This window comes from Podarcis filfolensis (genome assembly GCF_964270895.1).
Source record: "Podarcis filfolensis genome assembly, chromosome: 13".
NCBI classification, from domain to species: domain Eukaryota; kingdom Metazoa; phylum Chordata; class Lepidosauria; order Squamata; family Lacertidae; genus Podarcis; species Podarcis filfolensis.
This window is the reverse complement of record NC_139615.1, coordinates 38,317,820-38,336,251: the sequence shown is the minus strand read 5'-3', so window position 1 is coordinate 38,336,251 and position 18,432 is coordinate 38,317,820. Positions and strand designations below refer to the sequence as shown.

The 18,432-nt window shown below is 44.1% G+C and overlaps 2 protein-coding genes across 7 annotated transcripts in view; one reads left to right on the top strand and one right to left on the bottom strand.

Annotated features, from left to right (window-relative positions):
- The window catches only part of NKIRAS2 (NFKB inhibitor interacting Ras like 2), a 272,510-nt gene that overhangs the window by 105,448 nt on the left and 148,630 nt on the right, over window positions 1–18,432 (bottom strand). The window lies entirely within an intron of this gene.
- The window catches only part of ZNF385C (zinc finger protein 385C), a 154,683-nt gene that overhangs the window by 6,946 nt on the left and 129,305 nt on the right, over window positions 1–18,432 (top strand). The window contains exon 1 of one of the 6 annotated variants that reach the window (XM_083582958.1): window positions 2,019–2,545. The exons of 3 other annotated variants lie outside the window; for them this stretch is intronic. Coding sequence is in view for 2 of the 3 variants with exons in the window: in XM_083582955.1 (XP_083439081.1) it covers window positions 3,416–3,452 (37 nt within the window). In the remaining variant the exon portion in view is untranslated. Of the gene's footprint in view, window positions 1–2,018; window positions 2,546–3,400; window positions 3,453–6,657; window positions 6,702–18,432 lie in introns of those variants that run through there. 2 more of the 6 variants (XM_083582955.1, XM_083582956.1) reach the window with 2 other exon arrangements.

The following is an 18,432-nucleotide window of genomic DNA, read 5'->3' as shown; positions in this document are numbered from 1 at the left end:
TAAAGGATTGGAGAGGGGACGGGGGTGGGGATAATATTTTGCACACCCCTCCCAAATTTCTTATTTTCACTATAATTCTGCTTAGCATAGTTGCTTTTTTATGGAGCTTCTCAGTATGTACCCAAATAAATATAAGTTGTTGTTGTTGTTTTGCGCCGCCTCATCTCATCACTTTTTTTGGTGGGGGGGGGATTGCTTGCACCGCCCTAAATCTGTAATGTCTGTAAAAGGATGTGGAACATGTATTTTCATATGGCAGGGATCGAATGGTAAGCCAGACACATGTCTATATTTGCAGAATGCAAACTGCACTTGAAAGTACATGCAGTCCCATTTTCTGGCTTGTTTCTGACCACAAATCTACCCTCCCTCCAAACTGAAGTTGAGGATTGTAAAGAGGTAGGCATGTGCCCATCCCTTGAGGTGCTGCTTGCCTTGTGCAACTGTATTGCTGCATCTCATGAAGTACCACAGAGTATTTTATATTCCCCACCCCCTTTTGTCACACCTCAAAAGCATGGGGTGGGGACACCCACTAATAAGCGGCCTCCCACTGTAATAACTGCTGTGTGGCAAGGATTCTGGACTAATTTTGGAGGGGGAAGTGCACGGTATTACACAACATGCGGTCAGCAAGTGATAGTGTGCCACAGCAGCAAAAAGCCATCAAGGGAAGAGACTGCTGCTTGCCAAATGTTGTACTGTACCAATCTTGAGCAGTGAGGCCTTAGTTAAAAACGTTTTCATCTGACACATTTAACTCCCCCCCTTTTTTTGCAGCCAAGCTTTTAAGCTTAAAAGCAACAACAATAAAAACACCCATCATTTTAATACATGTACACATTTGCTAGGTTCACAAGCAGCTCTCTTCGTTCTTCTTTATGCCACTTTCCAGCAATCTGAATCTCTGTTAAAGATACACAGCCAAACACACGAGACAAACAAATGAATCTAAAATTGCTCACTGAATCTACGTTGGGAATGTGGTTTTTCTTTTACCTTTAATGTAGGCGAGGATTATGACAGGTTTCAGTGTATATATTTTAATCCTTGTGCAACAGTGGAGGTTAGTGTTCCTTTTAAGGAGAGGTAGAGCCATTTGTTGAAATGGACCAACCCTATGATTAATAATAATAATAATAATAATAATAATAATTTATTTCTTGTACCCCACCCATCTGACTGGGTTGCCCCACCATTCTGGGCAGCTTCCAACAAAGTACAGTAAAGGAACGCACCAAAATATCAAATGATAAAAGCTTCTTTGTATGTGATTGGGACAGACCCAGGTCTGAACAAACTGATACAAACACATGGGTTAAAATTGTTATTTTGCCATTGTCCAGTTATAAAGCCTCCATGAACCCAAATGTGCATACTGTGTGTATAGACTGGGCCAGGCTAGAAAGATGGCCCTGGAAATATGTACTGACTTGGGGATTTTCCAAGTCGGGGTCCCTGTTTCTGGAGCTGTGTACAATTGAGGTGCGGCTTGGTTTTCAGCCTGAAATGCAAAATGCAGAAGGTAGTGTTCTATTCACCAGGCAAGGGTTGAAAGCAGGTTTGGGATTGTTGCTTTTAAAGGGTTTCGGGGGGGTATTTGTACCAGGCTTGGCCAGCCCAGTGATCTCATGCAGCCAGGTGCAGTTTGGGAGGCCTTGCATTGTACAGTCCTACTCAGTTCTGTGCTTCAAAAGGTTTTCTGCGTGCAGCTCAGTAGGCTGAGCTCAAGACTTGCGCTCCCTGACACTTTTCATTTATTCAAATACTTCTGTGCCACTTAATAGCCCTGAGTGGCTCTCAAAACGCCTTGCAAAATATTATTCCCCCCCCCCTGCGATGGTGGCGAAATGGGGGGCAGGCTCTCTGCTTGAACAGACGTTCTCCAGAGCCAGCCCAATCCCCACATACCCTGGATAACCCTGATGTTCCCCCCAGATCCCCGGCCGGGGACTTAGGCCCAATGCCTAAGCCGAGGTCTCCCTACATCTGAAGCTTTAATAAAGTTGTGGCCAAATTTTAATCCCATAACACGTTGTCTTGAGTCATTATTCCACGCGGGTGTCGCCCAGGGTCGGGGTGGTCTCCGCTTGTCCGCTCAATAAAATGCTGTGCATACGAAGCCAGGGTTATTCTTGGTCTTTGTTCTTCCTTTGTGTCATGCCAAGCGCCTGCTCCCTCCGAGTTAAGGAGTGGGCCTAAGTGGCTGGATCTCACTTGGCCTGTGATGGAAACCATCTTCCTTTAACAGCAGTTGGCAGGCAACGGGTCCTCTGAGGCAAGAGAGTGGGGCTGAGCGGCTGGATCTTGCTCAGCCTATGATGGAAGCAGTCCTTGCTTCCAGAGTGTTTTTCATTTCAAAGTCCTATGCCGTTCCCCCCCCCCCAACATTTACACAATATTCAAGAGAACCAAAGAAGTCGCTGATTTCTGTTCTGCCCCATGTTCACCTCACACAGCACCTTTTCCGACCTGCTGCCTTTCGACTTCTGACAAAAACTACGTTATTCATCCTGCTGTTGTGGAATTTTACGCGATTAATCGTGTAAGTGATTTCATTATTCCACACCATTCGTTTCCGTGCAGAGGAAACACAATCCAAATGGGTTTTAAAAACAAAACGAAAACACCCATCAATTATGTATTGTTTGCAGACAGAAAACAGCAGCAGCAGTGAATCCCAATTCTGTTCGCTGGACCGATTTCCATTCCAGACATGGGACAAATAAGTGAACAGCTTCTGCTCCCGTTTCTGTCAAAAGTCTCTGACGCCCCTAATCAAGGGTACTTTACAGTGTCTTTTGTGAAAACATAGTTCGAAGGTACATGAGCAAATAATGAGCTTTCTTGAGGTAATTTCACCAACAAGGAGGCAGTGATTAGCAGAATCTTGGGACAGTTCGGAGCAAGTTAAGTGATTTGAGCATTGGTAGACAAACTAAGGCCCAGGGGCTGGATTCGGCCTCATCGCCTTCTAAATCCAGCCTGCGGACGGTCTGGGAATCAGCGTGTTTTTACATAAGTAGAATGTGTCCTTTTATTTAAAATGCATCTCTGGGTTGTTTGTGGAGCATAGGAATTTGTGTTGTTGTTTTTCAAAATATAGTCCGGCCCCCCAAAAGGTCTGAGGGACAGTGGACTGGCCCCCTGCTGAAAAAGTTTGCTGACCCCCTGTGATTTGAGTTTGTGTTCAATGTAAGTTTAAATAAGAAGAGGTTTTTATATTTATTTAGTTTTCATGTGTTGTTAATTAGGGTTGAAGTGTTTTGTGTGGTGCAAAACACGAACCCCATTTCAGCAGTGCTTTGGAGGGGAGTGTCCCCCCAAATGAAATCGTAGGAGGAAGATCACACATCCCTTTGTTCCCTCAGTAACTTGGAGATGCTCCCCCATCTTCTGGCCTCTCCTTGTGAGGATGGCACCTCTGCAGCACATTAAGACACCCTTAAAAGGTACAGGTAAAGGACCCCTGACAGTTAAGTCCAGTCGCAAACAATTCTGGGGTTGCGGCACTCATCTTGCTTTACTGGCCGAGGGAGCTGGCGTTTGTCCGCAGACAGTTTTTCTGGGTCATGTGGCCAGCATGACTAAGCGGCTTCTGGCGAAACCAGAAGGTAATATGGCTTTCTTTGCCCTCAGTGATGCTATATAGCCATATTTGATTGGCTACATTAGCAGTGTGACATCATCTGGCTCGCTACAGGATCCCTGATTTGCTAGTATCACACAGCTAGGGAGAAGAGAAAATGGTGCCAGTGGACCATCAGAGGAGAACAGCGTCGTTGGGCGTAAGATACATTTGAGAGTTTGTCCTCCGTCCTTTTGGGCAGATTACCCCTCTTTCCACCAGACATTATCAAGGATGATAATTCGGTTTGGTCGCGGCAGTTTATTTGCTGTCTCTCTGGATTTTGCATTGGGGTATTTTCTGATAAGGTTTTGTCTTTCAACAGCAGCAACAACAAAATTATCCTGCCTTCCTGTAGTTCAAGCAAATAAAGCTTCAAAAACGTTTGTATTCACATTATGCTGGGCCCCTGCTGTGGTCTTCAGCACATGGAATGTAAAAGCTGTATTTATATTGACGTATTTGATCTATTGTAATGTATGAGGGCTGCCACAACCAGATATCCTCTGTTTTTAATAGATTCCCCCCCCCCCGGATTTTTCTTTCTCTCTTTATGGCAGTCCTAGAAATGAGAGAAATCTGTGACAGTTGAACCCCATTTATAGTGTGGACATGTCAAAGAACTTAACTTGCTGGGTTGATGATATTATTATTATTATTATTATTATTATTATTATTATTATTAATTTTATTTGTATGCCGCCCATCTGACTGGGTTGCTCTAGCCACTCTGGGCAGCTCCCTCTGGGTTAGCAGTAACACAAAGTGGTTTTGTTAAAGGATATTCCTGGGACGAGGGGCAGTGATTTTATGGGTATAGGTATGTATTACCTGTTTGTGCAGAGGTGAAAGGGAAACGATAATAGAAGTTTAACACTGTCAGACTCCCTTGTATCAGCTGTTTGTTTCCAGGGGAATTCTAAGTCATGTTTCCTTTGAACTGGTATTTATTTCTGACTAGTGCATTTTATGGGGCTAATTATTCATGGTGTGAAATGGAGACTTTGTTTTCTTTTTCAAATGTTTATTGGTATATAACGGGGAGGGAGTTGGTTTGTGAGTGGATGGAGGAAGAGGGTAGGGTGAGAGGAAAATAAAATAGCTCCTTTGGGTTGAGGCTGAAACCTAAAAGAGCCTGCACTTTTGAAGTTTTAATTTGCCTTTGGGGTGACGACTTTGTTCCAAGTCTTAGGAAATAAAGACCTCCTTTCGGTGTTCAGATCTGGACACTAGATTTCCAGCAGAATGTGTTCACAGGCTGTAAAAGGATTTGGAAGAGAGATGCAAAGATGTACACTTTTTCAGAAGTGAGAAGTCAGTGGCTGAAGGTGTTTGGCGTTTAACCCAAAATAAAGTAAACTGAATGATGGGGGAAGGGATATGCTGACAGTTTCCTCAGGCATCCTAAAGGGTTTCTGACAAAGTGAGGGAATGATGATTCAACCTATTCACTGAGGAAAACGCAAGGAATAATGGATTTTAAATTATATGGAGGCAAGATTGGAGCTGTTTTCACAAGTGCTGTCCAAACTGGGTTTTGTATGAACCGTATCTTTAATACCAGCACCAGCCTGTCAATGGCTGGAATGAATGTTCTAATTTGAAAATGGCTCTTTCTTTCTTTTTGGCTTTCTGTCCTATTTTAACACCATCCATACATGCACACAGATGGCATAATGAGAAATACTCATAGCTGCTTTAAAGTGTTATGTGAAGATGCTCTGAATATTTGTTTTCATTTATTTTCTTTCATAAAATTTATGCACTTACTATTTTAAATAGTACGTGCTGAATTGTATCCAAAGACAGGTACCTGTGTTTTCGCCCTTTCATGTTCTCAGCAGATTGGGGTAACTTAAACTGGGGGAAAAGCACCTCCCCCACGACTAATTTAACCATTAATAGATGCAGGAGGGAACACAGGTGGAAGTTGGTGTTGCAGCTTTCACTAACCTGATGTTCGGCAAATGTTTTGGACTACAAATCTTATCATATATGATCTTTGGCCACGCTGGATGGGACTGATGGGAGATTTCGTTCAAAGCATCTGGCGCTCTGCTCCTTTGAACCTTATATAGGTAAAGGGACCCCTGACCGTTAGGTCCAGTCGTGGCCGACTCTGGGGTTGCGGCGCTCATCTCGCTTTATTGGCCAAGGGAACCGGCGTACAGCTTCCAGTTCATGTGGCCACCATGACTAAGCCGCTTCTGGCGAACCAGAGCAGCGCACGGAAACGCCATTTACCTTCCCTCCGGAGTGGTACCTATTTACCTACTTGCACTTTGATGTGCTTTCAAACTGCTAGGTTGGCAGGAGCAGGGACCGAGCAATGGGAGCTCACCCTGTTGCGGGGATTCGAACCGCTGACCTTCTGATCGGCAAGTCCTAGGCTCAGTAGTTTAACCCACAGCGCCACCCGCGTCCCTTTGAACCTTATATAAAGGTACCTCTGCCCGTACGGGCCAGTCTTGACAGACTCTAGGGTTGTGCGCCCATCTCACTCAAGAGGCCGGGGGCCAGCGCTGTCCGCAGACACTTCCAGGTCACGTGGCCAGCGTGACAAAGCTGCATCTGGCGAGCCAGCGCAGCACACGGAAACGCCGTTTACCTTCCCGCCAGTAAGCGGTCCCTATTTATCTACTTGCACCTGGGGGTGCTTTTGAACTGCTAGGTTGGCAGGCGCTGGGACCGAGCAACGGGAGCGCACCCCGCCGCGGGGATTTGAACCGCCGACCTTTCGATCGGCAAGCCCTAGGCGCTGAGGCTTTTACCCACAGCGCCACCCGCGTCCCTATATATGAACCTTATATACCTCTAAGCAAATTTGCTTTCTTTCTAATCAGGTGCATCTCAAGTGCTCCCAATAAAATTAGAATGATTCCAGATAGAGATTTGATTTTCCGGCATGCATGTTTCACACATTAGCTTCCATACATTCCCATTCATTCACTCATGGATATTCATTGCTGTCCCTCTGGATAGAGGCAACCACTGAAATGTCACCATTCACCACTACCACCCACCCACCCACCCACCCACAAAGTGCTAATGGGCTTTCACACCTGCAGTGATTGTGAGTGTACAATGAATTATTTTTACTTATTGTATTTTCTGTGTTTAGAGCAATACTGGGTTAAATTTTTTTTTTAAGTGCTGGCTGGCATTTTGACATTGACAATGTGTAGTGTTGCAAAAAAAACCCCAAAACCACATGTGCATGAGCAGCACAGATTCCACAAGAAACTCTCATCTCGTGGCACCCTCAGTAATTTTAGTGGCATGGGGATGGGGAGAAGCTCAATTATTGCAAAGCTTATTTTGCAGTTTTTTCAGAGTGAATGATATTGCAGGAACTAAATTGACCTCTTACAGCTCTGGTTTTCCTCCATGCCTTGGCCAATTGGTAGGGGGTGCCACTGTTGTAAATTCTGATTCCTACCCTTTCAATGGCCCTTGACATTTAGCTAGTTCTGTTTGGTTTGAAAAGGAGTCAACTCACTGCCACAATTGCGTCAGTTTGGTTCTCCAGGTTTGTGCTTCCACATAGAGACTGTTCCGGCAGAGCTTCCACAGGAGTAGCTTTGCTAGTCTGTGGCAGCAAAAACAACAGAGAATTTTTTACAACATTAAAGACTAACCTCTAGCTTTTGTGGTCTAGAGTCCAATTCATCAGATGCATGAATTTCAGATAAATCTGCTTGGGAACTCTTTATCTAAGAAACATCAGTTTGTGTCAAGTTACGGCAATGTCTGTATTCTGGACATTTCGTGGTAGCGTAGCAAAACTTTAACTTTCCCCTCTTTTTCTTAAAAAGAGATTAAAGGGAACGACTGCACTATTTTGACTTCAGCAATCTATTGATGGCTTGCCATTTCTCCTGTTTAAAGTACAGTGGTACCTTGGGTTAAGTACTTAATTCGTTCTGGAGGTCCGTTCTTAACCTGAAGCTGTTCTTAACCTGAAGCACCACTTTAGCTAATGGGGCCTCCTGCTGCCGCTGTACAGAAATGTTCTCATCCTGAAGCAAAGTTCTTAACCTGAAGCACTATTTCTGGGTTAGCGGAGTCTGTAACCTGAAGCGTCTGTAACCTGAAGCGTCTGTAACTCGAGGTACCACAGTAATACTGTAATAAGATGTTGCTTTCTGAACCTCCACCCCTGTGGTATAATCCCCACCCTATCCTTAATATCTGAACTCTGTTAGTTTACACAGCTCTCCTCTGCTCCTTGAGAGACAGAAAGTGTTCAGAGAGAAGGGAGGTGGGGAAGAGAAAATGTTAGGGTTTTTTTTCCTTGGTCAAGAGAGCAGTTATTTTGCCTTCATTTGAACTGTTGAAATATTTAATCAACACAAAAGATTGACTGTGTGCTGCCTGGAGGCAGCATTTTTACAGCATTTGGGAAAGATTTAAAAAAAACAGGAAAAAGGCAGGTCAAACCTTGGCATTCTCAAGGGGCAGATTTGGGCCTCTGAGCCCCAGTTGCAGTATAGGGAAGGTTTGGTGTCCTTCGACCGTATCTGTATCCTTCGACCGTATCGTGTGGGAAGGTTTGGTGTCCTTCGACCGTATCTGTAACATGAGAACCACATTTATTTATTTTCTCACTTTTACCTCCATATCTATCTAGATCAGGGTGGTCCAAAGCATGACCCAAGGGCTGCATATGGCCTTCAAGGCCCTTTTTTGCAGCCTTTGATGCCCCCGCCCTCCTGCTGCCTTCTGAAAGCAAGGTAAGGAGGCAATCACCTTTGAAAAGGAGCCGTGAGTGCTCTAACAGGGCCTAGAGTCCTCCCTCTTCCCTCCCAAAGCCTTTAAAAGTTGGCCTGTCCTGATTTAGATGGTTGCCTTATCTTAGAGAGGCAGCCCAGTCCTCTCCACTTGCCATGATATTTGTGGAGGGCAGTTACACCTACACAGCTCACCACTCTGGTATTTTAAATTATGGTACATTCAATAATTCCTCAAAAACACTTACATTTCTGGATAGTTTATGAAATATACAAAAAAAATGGCAAGGAAAGCTCTTACAACTTACTGAGATTTGCAAATTAATCTTCAATAGATCCAAACAGCCTTTGGAACTTGCTGTGATATCCCTGACCCCAGGAATAGGCTTACGATGGCACTGCCGGTCTGTGTTTGTCTCCCTTCTTAAAACCCATTTCTTCCATGGAGACCTTGTTTATCCCACAACTTTCACCCCCAACTAAAATGGAAGTCTCTGAATGTGTAGATGCCTTTGGTCATCTTAAGCATTTATTATCCTTGCCTTTCTCTTTCTCTTTGTTCTCCATTTTCACATATTGAACTGTAAACTCCTTGCTAATCACATAACGTGCCATACATTAGTGGCTCTATATAAATGAATGCACCGTCATTGTCAATTTCTTCGTCTGTGCTGTGCCACCAATGTGCTGGTTGGAACTGGTGGTCTTTTGGTATCCTTTAGTCCTCTTAATCGATTTGTACGATCTAAAGAAGAAGTACTTATTTCTTTTCATGATTCCTCCAGTGAAAGGCTTGATGGTTTTTGGACGTTCTTGAATGCTGTGTTTCAGCCCACGGCTAACCGTGCAGAAATAATTTTAAAGAAATAAATGGCTCGGCTCCAAATTTTCAAGAGGTATTAGAAACCTCTTCTGGGGCCTTATTTTTCAACATCGTTATGAAAGAGTTTTAAATCAGAGATTAAAGGGCAGCTGGATTAATCTCCACTAGAGTAAAGAGAAGATTTCAGTTCAGGGATGTCTGGAGACCTCGGGGAAATGTTGGCTTAGACCAAAGAGTATGGAGTTGGGGGGATTACTATAAGGATCTTGTTAGGCTGAACTTGTCAGCTGCTTCACTCCTAGTGAAACTGTTTGATATACACAGTGGTACCTTGGGTTAAGAACTTAATTCGTTCTGGAGGTCCATTCTTAACCTGAAACTGTTCTTAACCTGAGGTACCACTTTAGCTAATGGGGCCTTCCGTGGCTGCTGCGCAATTTCTGTTCTCATCCTGAAGCAAAGTTCTTAACCCGAGGTACTATTTCTGGGTTAGCAGAGTCTGTGACCTGAAGCGTCTGTAACCTGAAGTGTCTGTAACCTGAAGCGTCTGTTACCCGAGGTACCACTGTACTGTTGCATGCCACCCCAATTTCCGAGCGGTTCAAGATTCCATAGGTTCCAGGTGCTTACCCAGGGTTCGTTTTTTTCTGGAATGAGGGACAGTGGAGACTGCGGTGTCTTTATGATATATGGTTTATTTACATATACAGCCTGAGTCTATGATGGAGGGGCTCACAGCATTAACACCCCAGAGGGTCTTGCTTCTCCTATAGCCACAGCCTTGGATTCTACCAGAAATGAGGCATGGGTCTGTTTCTCAGCTGCCAAGCCTGCAACCGCCTCTAGCTTCTGGCTCACACACCTCAACTCAGCTTTAGCTATTGTCTTTCCAGCTACCAGAGAGTTGAGGGCCTCGGCCCAGTATACCTGAAGGAGCATCTCCACACCCATCATTCAGCCCAGACACTGAGGTCCAGCTCCGAGGGCCTTCTGGCGATTCCCTCACTGCGAGAAGTGAGGTTACAGGGAACCAGACAGAGGGTCTTCTTGGTAGTGGTGCCCACCCTGTGAAATGCCCTCCCATCAGATGTCAAGGAAATAAACAGCTATCTGACTTGTAGAAGACATCTGAAGGCAGTCCAGTTTAGGGAAGTTTTTAATGTTTGATGAATGAATATGTGATTGTTTTAGTTACATGTGCTTAAGCCTAGTTACAGGTTAGGATTCAGTAGGGCATGGGAAATGGGGAAATAAACCAAAGGTTTCATAGAAAATATGGTAGGTGAAGAGTTTTTTGCTATCCTTCACTTGTAAAACAAGCCTTTTAAGGAGACATCTTTCTGCCTCTGTATTGGCATTGTTTTTAAAATGTTTTAATTGATTTTTTCACTTGCATGTTTGCTGCCCAGGCTCCCTTGGGAGGAAGGGCAGGATATAAATTATTATTATTATTATTATTATTATTATTATTATTATTATTAATAATAATACATTTGAGCAGACCAATCAAATGTCAAGGTTCAATAAAGGTGGCATTGTAAAAATAGCAAAATCTGTGCTTTGGACAGGAGGAAGCAAAATGGGCTTGTGGTTTTGTTCCTATATGTTGGAAAGAATTTATGTGTGTCCTTAAACTGCCTCTTGTAAAAAGTAATAGTAGCCATGTTGACCCATATGAAAAATTCTAACATCTCTATCAGTCCACAACCTTTATAAGGGCAACCAGAATGTTACAGAATAGTGTGCAATTTTTCAAGTTCCCCAGAATTCTTCATCAAGCTAGCTGGCTAACAAAAAGAAGGCAAAATGGTGAAATGTTGTGGTGTTATGAGATCACTATTAATCAGCTGATGTCTTTGGCAAATGGTCCATTAAAATGTGTTAATGCAATTTGCTAAGAGTGGTCCCTTTATGCAGTTCAGATCCTGCTCCAGGTTCCCTAGAATGAGGTTATCTTCAATGGGAAATGGGTGTACCTTGTCTCTAGGTGTACACACATGTGCAAATGCATGCAAATGAACTGTAAAGCTGAGGTCTGTATTTTGAAACTGTTAGCGTAGGGTAAGCCAGTTTCTGTTTTCCTAGTATATTTTAGCAACGATCACCTTTCGTTGCAGCGGAAATGAATAGTATGTACCTTAGGCGGAGTAGAGTCTTCAGCACTGTTTAATATTGGTGGGGGTGGGTGGGTGGAGCACCCAGACGCTAATCTTTGATTTCAGGAAAAGGGTATTAACAAGTATGTCACTATTTCATCGGCAGTATATTGGAGGCTATGTTCATGTCTTCATAACATGCCAGACTCGTCAACCTTGCAAGCAGCCGCCTTGTATGAGGCACCCTTGGGCCATCTCTCTTTCACAGCCTCCTTTGTAAAAACAGGTCAGGAGGGAGTTCGTGGGCAACAGCTTCCAAGAAAGCTGGATAAAGAACAGACAAGCTGTAAACAGTGAGGCCTTAGCTGTGGAAACACCCCCCCCCAGCTTTACCTAAATACAGGAAAGTGCTTGTATGCAGGAAAAGAGGGTGTGTTTCAGAGGGTGCACAGAGAGGTTACTGAGAAAGGTGACAGAGATGCTTTCTACACTGGACTCGAGGCCTTTGCTGTGTCCACAAGAGCTGCCTTGATTCCTGTAGAAAAATAATTCACTGGGGGCTCAGCCCCTTTTCAGAAAGCTTGTGGGTCCAGTTCTCTTCAACCGGAGAAAGAAAGCTGGAGAAAGATTTGGAAGGCACCCTTCTTGCTAGAAAGGGTGTTTTGGGTTGTCCTCAAGAGGGCCATTCAGACAAAATGGTACTCTTCCTCTTAAGGCTCTGCATTAATAGTTTCCATGGCTTTGGGTTCCTGATCTTTTAATTCTTACTAGCCACAGTGAGGTAAATTTGGGGTACCATTGAATTGGAGTGTTGATGAGCCCCAGATCCTTTGCCCCTTTCACTCCTTGCTTACAGATCAACCATAAAGTTCAGTGCAGATGAGTCTCCACCTACGTGCTATCTTAATTTGCCAAAAAGCAGTTTTTTGCATTAACATACATATGCAAATTTGTGTCCAGAGTGCATTATGCCCCATATGTCAGAAAAGAACATTCCTTCACCTTTAATGGCAGTGGTGTTGCTAGGTCCTTAAACGCCACTGCCATTAAGGGTGAAGGAATGAGCTCTGGCATATGGGGTATAATGCACTAGGACAATTCCTTTGCAGCCATCATTGAATGAACAGGAGAAGTTCACAGTAATTCCCCAATAATATGGCTTGAATCACAATTAAAGTATCAGTATCAAATACTTTTTCACATAGCACATAATGAAACTATGGAATTTGCTGCCTCGGTATGTGGTAAAGGCCACCAACTTGGAATATTTTAAAAGAGGGTTAGACAGATTCATGGAAGGTAAGGCAGTCAGAGGCTACCAGGTGTGGTGACTATATTCTGCTTCCACAGTACAGTCGTACCTTGGAAGTTGAATGGGATCCATTCTGGAAGTCCATTCGACTTCCGAAACATTCAGAAACCAAAGCATGGCTCCTGATTGGCGGCAGGAAGCTCCTGCCGCCAATCAGAAGCTGTGGAAGCCCTGTTGGATGTTTGGGTTCCAAAGAATGTTCACAAACTGAAACACTCACTTCCGGGTTTGCGGGGCTCGGGAGCCAAAACATTCGAGTACCAAGGCGTTCAGGATTCAAGGTACAACTGTATGCTAGTTGCTGGGAATCACAACTAGACATCTCATTGGCCACTGTGGGAACAGGATGCTGGATTAGGTGAGCCATTGATATGATCCAGCAGTGCTCTTCTTTTGATCTTAATGCCCTGTGTTAGGAGTGGGGTTTATAATGGATTTTCCAATAATGTAACATTCCTTCTTTAAGCAGTTCTGTTCTGCTGCAGGAGTATTCATCTGACATTAGTTCTAAGAAAGACATAGAATCATAGAACTGTAGAGTTGGAAGGGGCCGTGAGGGTCATCTTGTCCCACCCCCTGCAGTTCATGAATCTTTTGCCCAAAGTGGGGCTCAAACCCACGACCCTGAGAATATGAGTCTTATGGGTGCATGAGAAGCCCGGTTAACTAGGCTGGAAGAGGGATCCCAATAAAATGAATAGTGCCTCTTGTTGCTTGTCTTGTGATGGACACACTGACCCTGTGATTGTTAATGTTTGCTTTGGGGGCCCAGAGACAAAGCCCTGTGTAGGTACATTCATCCCATCAGCTTACACAGGCCAGTCTTTTTAGACTATTCCTTTGATCCTGCAAGATCTTGAATGAACTGGGAAAGATGCATCCTGATTGCTGGGGGGGGGGGAGGACAAGCCACATAGATTCCACAAGCAAATAAGACAGAAGTAGGAAAAGTGCACTAAAGAGGACAGGCAGCTGTGTAGGACCTCAGGGATTCCCATCACTTAGTGTCCAAATAACTCCATTGTCAGTTACAGTACTGGCTTCACTTACTGGCTAAAAATACCGAAAGCCGAAAACAGCCAGGCTGCCTCATCTCACAGAAATCACTTTGAAAGGTACCTGCACATTTTGTTTCATAACTTTCTTTCTAGGAGGGCTAGAAACTTACTTTTTAACAATGAAAGTTCAGAGTCTTGGGCTGTGGGCCTCGTACACCTGTGCCCACCTTTTAGTGTCCCTGACCAAGAGGGAGTGTCATGCTCAGTGCACCTCTTAGGTAAGTTCTGGTCTTTCCAGGATAAAGGTTACCTCACCATGCCAGTGCATACTTTTGTAACTTCTAGGGCCAACAACTATAATACACTAAATATGAAGCTGACCTTGGTCTCTCCTTGGAGGCTACTTCCTGGTGTAGACAGCAAATTGCATATGTTCTGTGCCAATTGCACTGGCTGCCTGTGTGCTTTGAGGGTCTAATTAAAGGTCCTGATTTTGACCTTAAAAGCCCTTTGCAACCCAAGACCCATCTATATACGGGATTGATTCTCCCAGTTTCAGCCCAGGTGCCAGTTGGGGCAAGCAAATCAGGCCCTAGTCTGTGTGTCTTGAGAAGCTGCCTGTATTGCTTTTTAAATTTTCTTAAAATACATTTTTATTTTGTATTGCTGGTATTTGAGTTTTGTGAGCTCCTTTGAACATTTGGAAATGGTATAAAATGTTTTTTTAAAATAAATATTATTCCTATGTTAGGCTGGATGGCTGTGGCTGAGAGAGAGCAGTTCATCTAAGGCCACTTTGGGAGATTAATGCTGACCTCATAATTCATTGAGGAGCCTCCTTGCTTGTGGCTAGTGGAACTCTTTACTGTTATCCTAACACTCCAAATATCCATGAACCTACAGCCTCCAAGCACTGTAGCCTTTTGTACGCCTCTTATGAAATTAATTTGCATCATTGCCAGGTTCAGAAACATTAATTTGGACTGATATTGTTGCAAGCAAGGTTCCATAAGTATGGTTGCTTGTGAAATTATGGATGAATGTGGGCTAATTCCTAAAGCAAAAGATCTTTCTTGCTGATGTTTTCCTAAGAAAAATGAAACAGCAGCATACTTTGCTCTGTTTATAGAGTACATCTTTGGAAATAAGCACTGAATTTACTTATTTATTTTGGTCTCACATTTGAATATTTTGCTCTGGCAGCTGTCAGTTGAACTCCATTGATCACAGAAAATGCTGGTTGAGATGGGGAATTGATGGTTTGTAGCTTGAACAAGGAGTGGCTCCTGAAGCCAACAAACGGTAGCTGAGTCCCATTATTGGGGGGAAATAACGGGTGGGGGTGGGTGGGTCAGAAGGGTTCTTGGACTTAGCAGATTCCTTCACAGCTGTTTGTGGTTTTGTGTGTGAGAGTACTTTTTGTAGCTGTTGGATCCCTCTTGCTGCTTCATTTTTGTCTTCAAGCACTGGGACTTTGTAGTGCTGTTGCTGTTCTCCACCCCCACCCCAGTAAATTCCTGTTTTGCATGGTGGCATTTTGGGGTGGAGTCTTTCCCAGTCTTCATAACAGCATTGTTGAGAGAAGTTTAGTGGTTTTTGTGGATAACAGAATGGACAGGAAATCTCACAAGTGATGCTGCAGCTCAAAGTACCAGTGCCATCATTTGGGTTCTTGGTTACTACAAATATCTGGATCAGCAGCCTAAGTTCTGATTAGTCCAGATGTTAGCAATTGGGCATGACTGCACTATCCATTGACTGTTAATCCATCCCAGCATATAGTTGCACTTCTTTCTGCCATGGTTAATAAGCGTTGATAGACCTAAATTCAGTGCATTTATCTAATCTTTTAAAAAGATGTTTCTACATTCATAGCATCGTATGGATCCATAGCATCGTGTGTCTGCTCTTTTGAAGAAGTGGCTTTTTCAATGTATTTTTTCTGCAAAACAAGCCTTGCAAAACAAGCCTTTTCATTTTACTAGATGACCTTCAGATCTTTTGTGTTTTCAGAATACTCTAAACTCCAAAGTGATAGCATCGTTTGTTTATCTATTTAGTCTTATTTATAACGGTATTTGTAAGCTGGCAACTCCTGAGAAGAATATTGCTCTAAACTAGTAAAAGTAACACTGTCTGGAAGAACCTTGTTCATTCCTGGGCATTCACAACGAGGTTGATGGAAGTTTGTAAGTTCCTTGCACACCATTGTACAAAATTCTCAAGAGGAGTTTAACCTTGAAATCTCTTAGCCATATACAAGATGTTGTGGGTATGCAACAAGAACAACTCTTTTTACATGTGGATCATAGAATCATAGAACCTTAGAGCTGGAAGGGATCCCAAGGGTCATCTAGTCCAACCCCCTGCAATGCAGGACTCTTAGCTAAAGCATCCATGACAGATGGCCATCCAACCTCTGCTTAAAGACCTTCAATGAAGGAGAGTCCACCACCTCTCGTGGGAGTCTGTTCCACTGCTGAACATCTCTTAATGTCAGAAAGTTTTTCCCGAATGTTTAGTTGGAATCTCCTTTCTTGCAACTTGAAGCCATTGGTTTGAGTCCTACCCTCCAGAGCAGGAGAAAACCAGCATGCTCCCTCCACCATGTGACAGCCCTTAAGATATTTGAAGATGGCTATCTCCTCCCAGTCTCCTCTTTTCCAGGCTAAACATACCCAGCTCCTTCAAGCGCTCCTCAAAAGGCTTAATTTCCAGACCCCTGGTTGTCCTTCTCTGAACACGTTCCAGCTTGTCAACATCCTTCTTAAATTGTGGTGCCCAGAACTGAACACAGTACAGTGGAACCTCGGTTGTTGAACGCTTCAGAAGTCAAACGTTTCGGCTTTTGAACGCTGACAACCCAGAAGTGAATGCTTCCAGTTTCTCCATTTTTTCGATGGATTTTGCCGACTGGCAATTGCACCTCGGTTGTCAAACATTTTGGAAGTAGAACGGTCTTGCGGATTACGTTCGACAACCGAGGTTCCACTGTATGCCAAGTGTGGTCTGACTAAGGCAGAATAAAGGTAAAGGGGCCCCTGACCATTAGGTCCAGTCGTGACCGACTCTGGGATTGCGGCGCTCATCTCGCTTTATTGGCCAAGGGAGCTGGCGTACAGCTTCCAGGTCATGTGGCCAGCATGAGTAAGCCACTTCTGGCGAACCAGAGCAGCGCACGGAAACGCCATTTACCTTCCCGCCGGAGCAGTACCTATTTATCTACTTGCACTTTGACGTGCTTTCAAACTGCTAGGTTGGCAGGAGCAGGGACCGAGCAACGGGAGCTCACCCCGTCGCAGGGATTCAAACCGACGACCTTCTGATCGGCAAGTCCTAGGCTCTGTGGTTTAACCCACAGTGCCACCTGTGTCCCTAAGGCAGAATAGAGTGGTGCTATTAATTCCCTTGATCTGGACACTCTACTTCTGTTGATGCCGAAGAGGGTAAGGAGAACAAGGAGTCTGGAAATTTCAGTCACTGCCCTTTTAAAAAAAAAAAGCATAGGAAGAGATTGGGAAGCCTCCTGCAAGGAAGATTGTCATGTGAGTTTTGTCTGCATGGCAGTGCTTCAAGAGACAAAAAGCAAGTGTGAAAGAGAAGCCAGGAAGGGCGGGTGAGGAAAAATTATCAACTGAGTCACCACTGATAAGGCACTCTGCTGCTTTCCTCTCTGTCAGAGTCTAAAGCGGTATTAAGTGTGCTGTTCAGAGAGAACATCACTGGAATGCTAATCACATTAAAACGGCGTGACTGGTAGGGAAGGCAAAGGAGAGGAAAAAGCTCGTTACTAACTCCAGATGGCTTGAAAAGCGCAACCCACTGCTGCTAAGAGATGCTCAATTAGTGATTACTCCTTTTAATCAGGAACGGCGGCGTTGAGTTGTGCTGCTTGGGGAAGCTTTGGAGGTGCTGAGTAAGGCTGGCATTGGCATCTTGTGGTTTTGCTAATCGCACATTCCACATTAACAAATAATATCCTAGTGCCTTATTGAATTGCCTCCTTGCCACACTTGCCCTATTTTAGTTAGTTAGTTAGTTTGTTTATTATTGGAAATTTTATTGACAACACAACATAACCCCCACCCCCCCAATACAGAAATCCACCCTCATTAAATACGAACATAACAAACAATAAGCTTAACAGAAAGCCACTGCCAATCACTGTGGACAATACTGAGCTAGATGGACCAATGGTGTGAGTTGGTATAAGGCACCTTCCTGTGTTCCTAAGAGTCTGCAAGGCAGAAGTTCCAAGGCTGATTGTGCTTCACCACCAGTTCTGCCTACTCATCCAATCTCCTCTCATTTCCTATACACAAAAGTAAAAAAGGTAAAGGACCCCTGACAGTTTAGTCCAGTCACAAACAACTCTGGGGTTGCGGTGCTCATCTTGCTTTACTGGCCGAGGGAGCCGATGTTTGTCCACAGACAGTTTTCCCAGGTCATGCGGCCAGCATGACTAAGCTGCTTCTGGCGAAACCAGAGCAGCGCACGGAAATGCCGTTTACCTTCCCACTGGAGCGGTACCTATTTATCTTCTTGCACTTTGATGTGCTTTTGAACTGCTAGGTTGGCAGGAGCTGGGACCGAACAACGGGAGCTCACCCTGTCGTGGGGATTCGAACCACCGACCTTCCGATCGGCAAGCCCTAGTCTCAGTGGTTTATACCACAGTGCCACCTGTGTCCCTATTACTATACATAGCTTCACCTAAATAATACCATCTCTCAACAGCTCTTTCTGTTTGCCCCTATCTGTAAGAGTGCTTTGTAAATCTAAAGTATATGTTAAGATTAGCAATGGTTTATTAAACCATTTTTATACTACTTTACATTTTTTAAG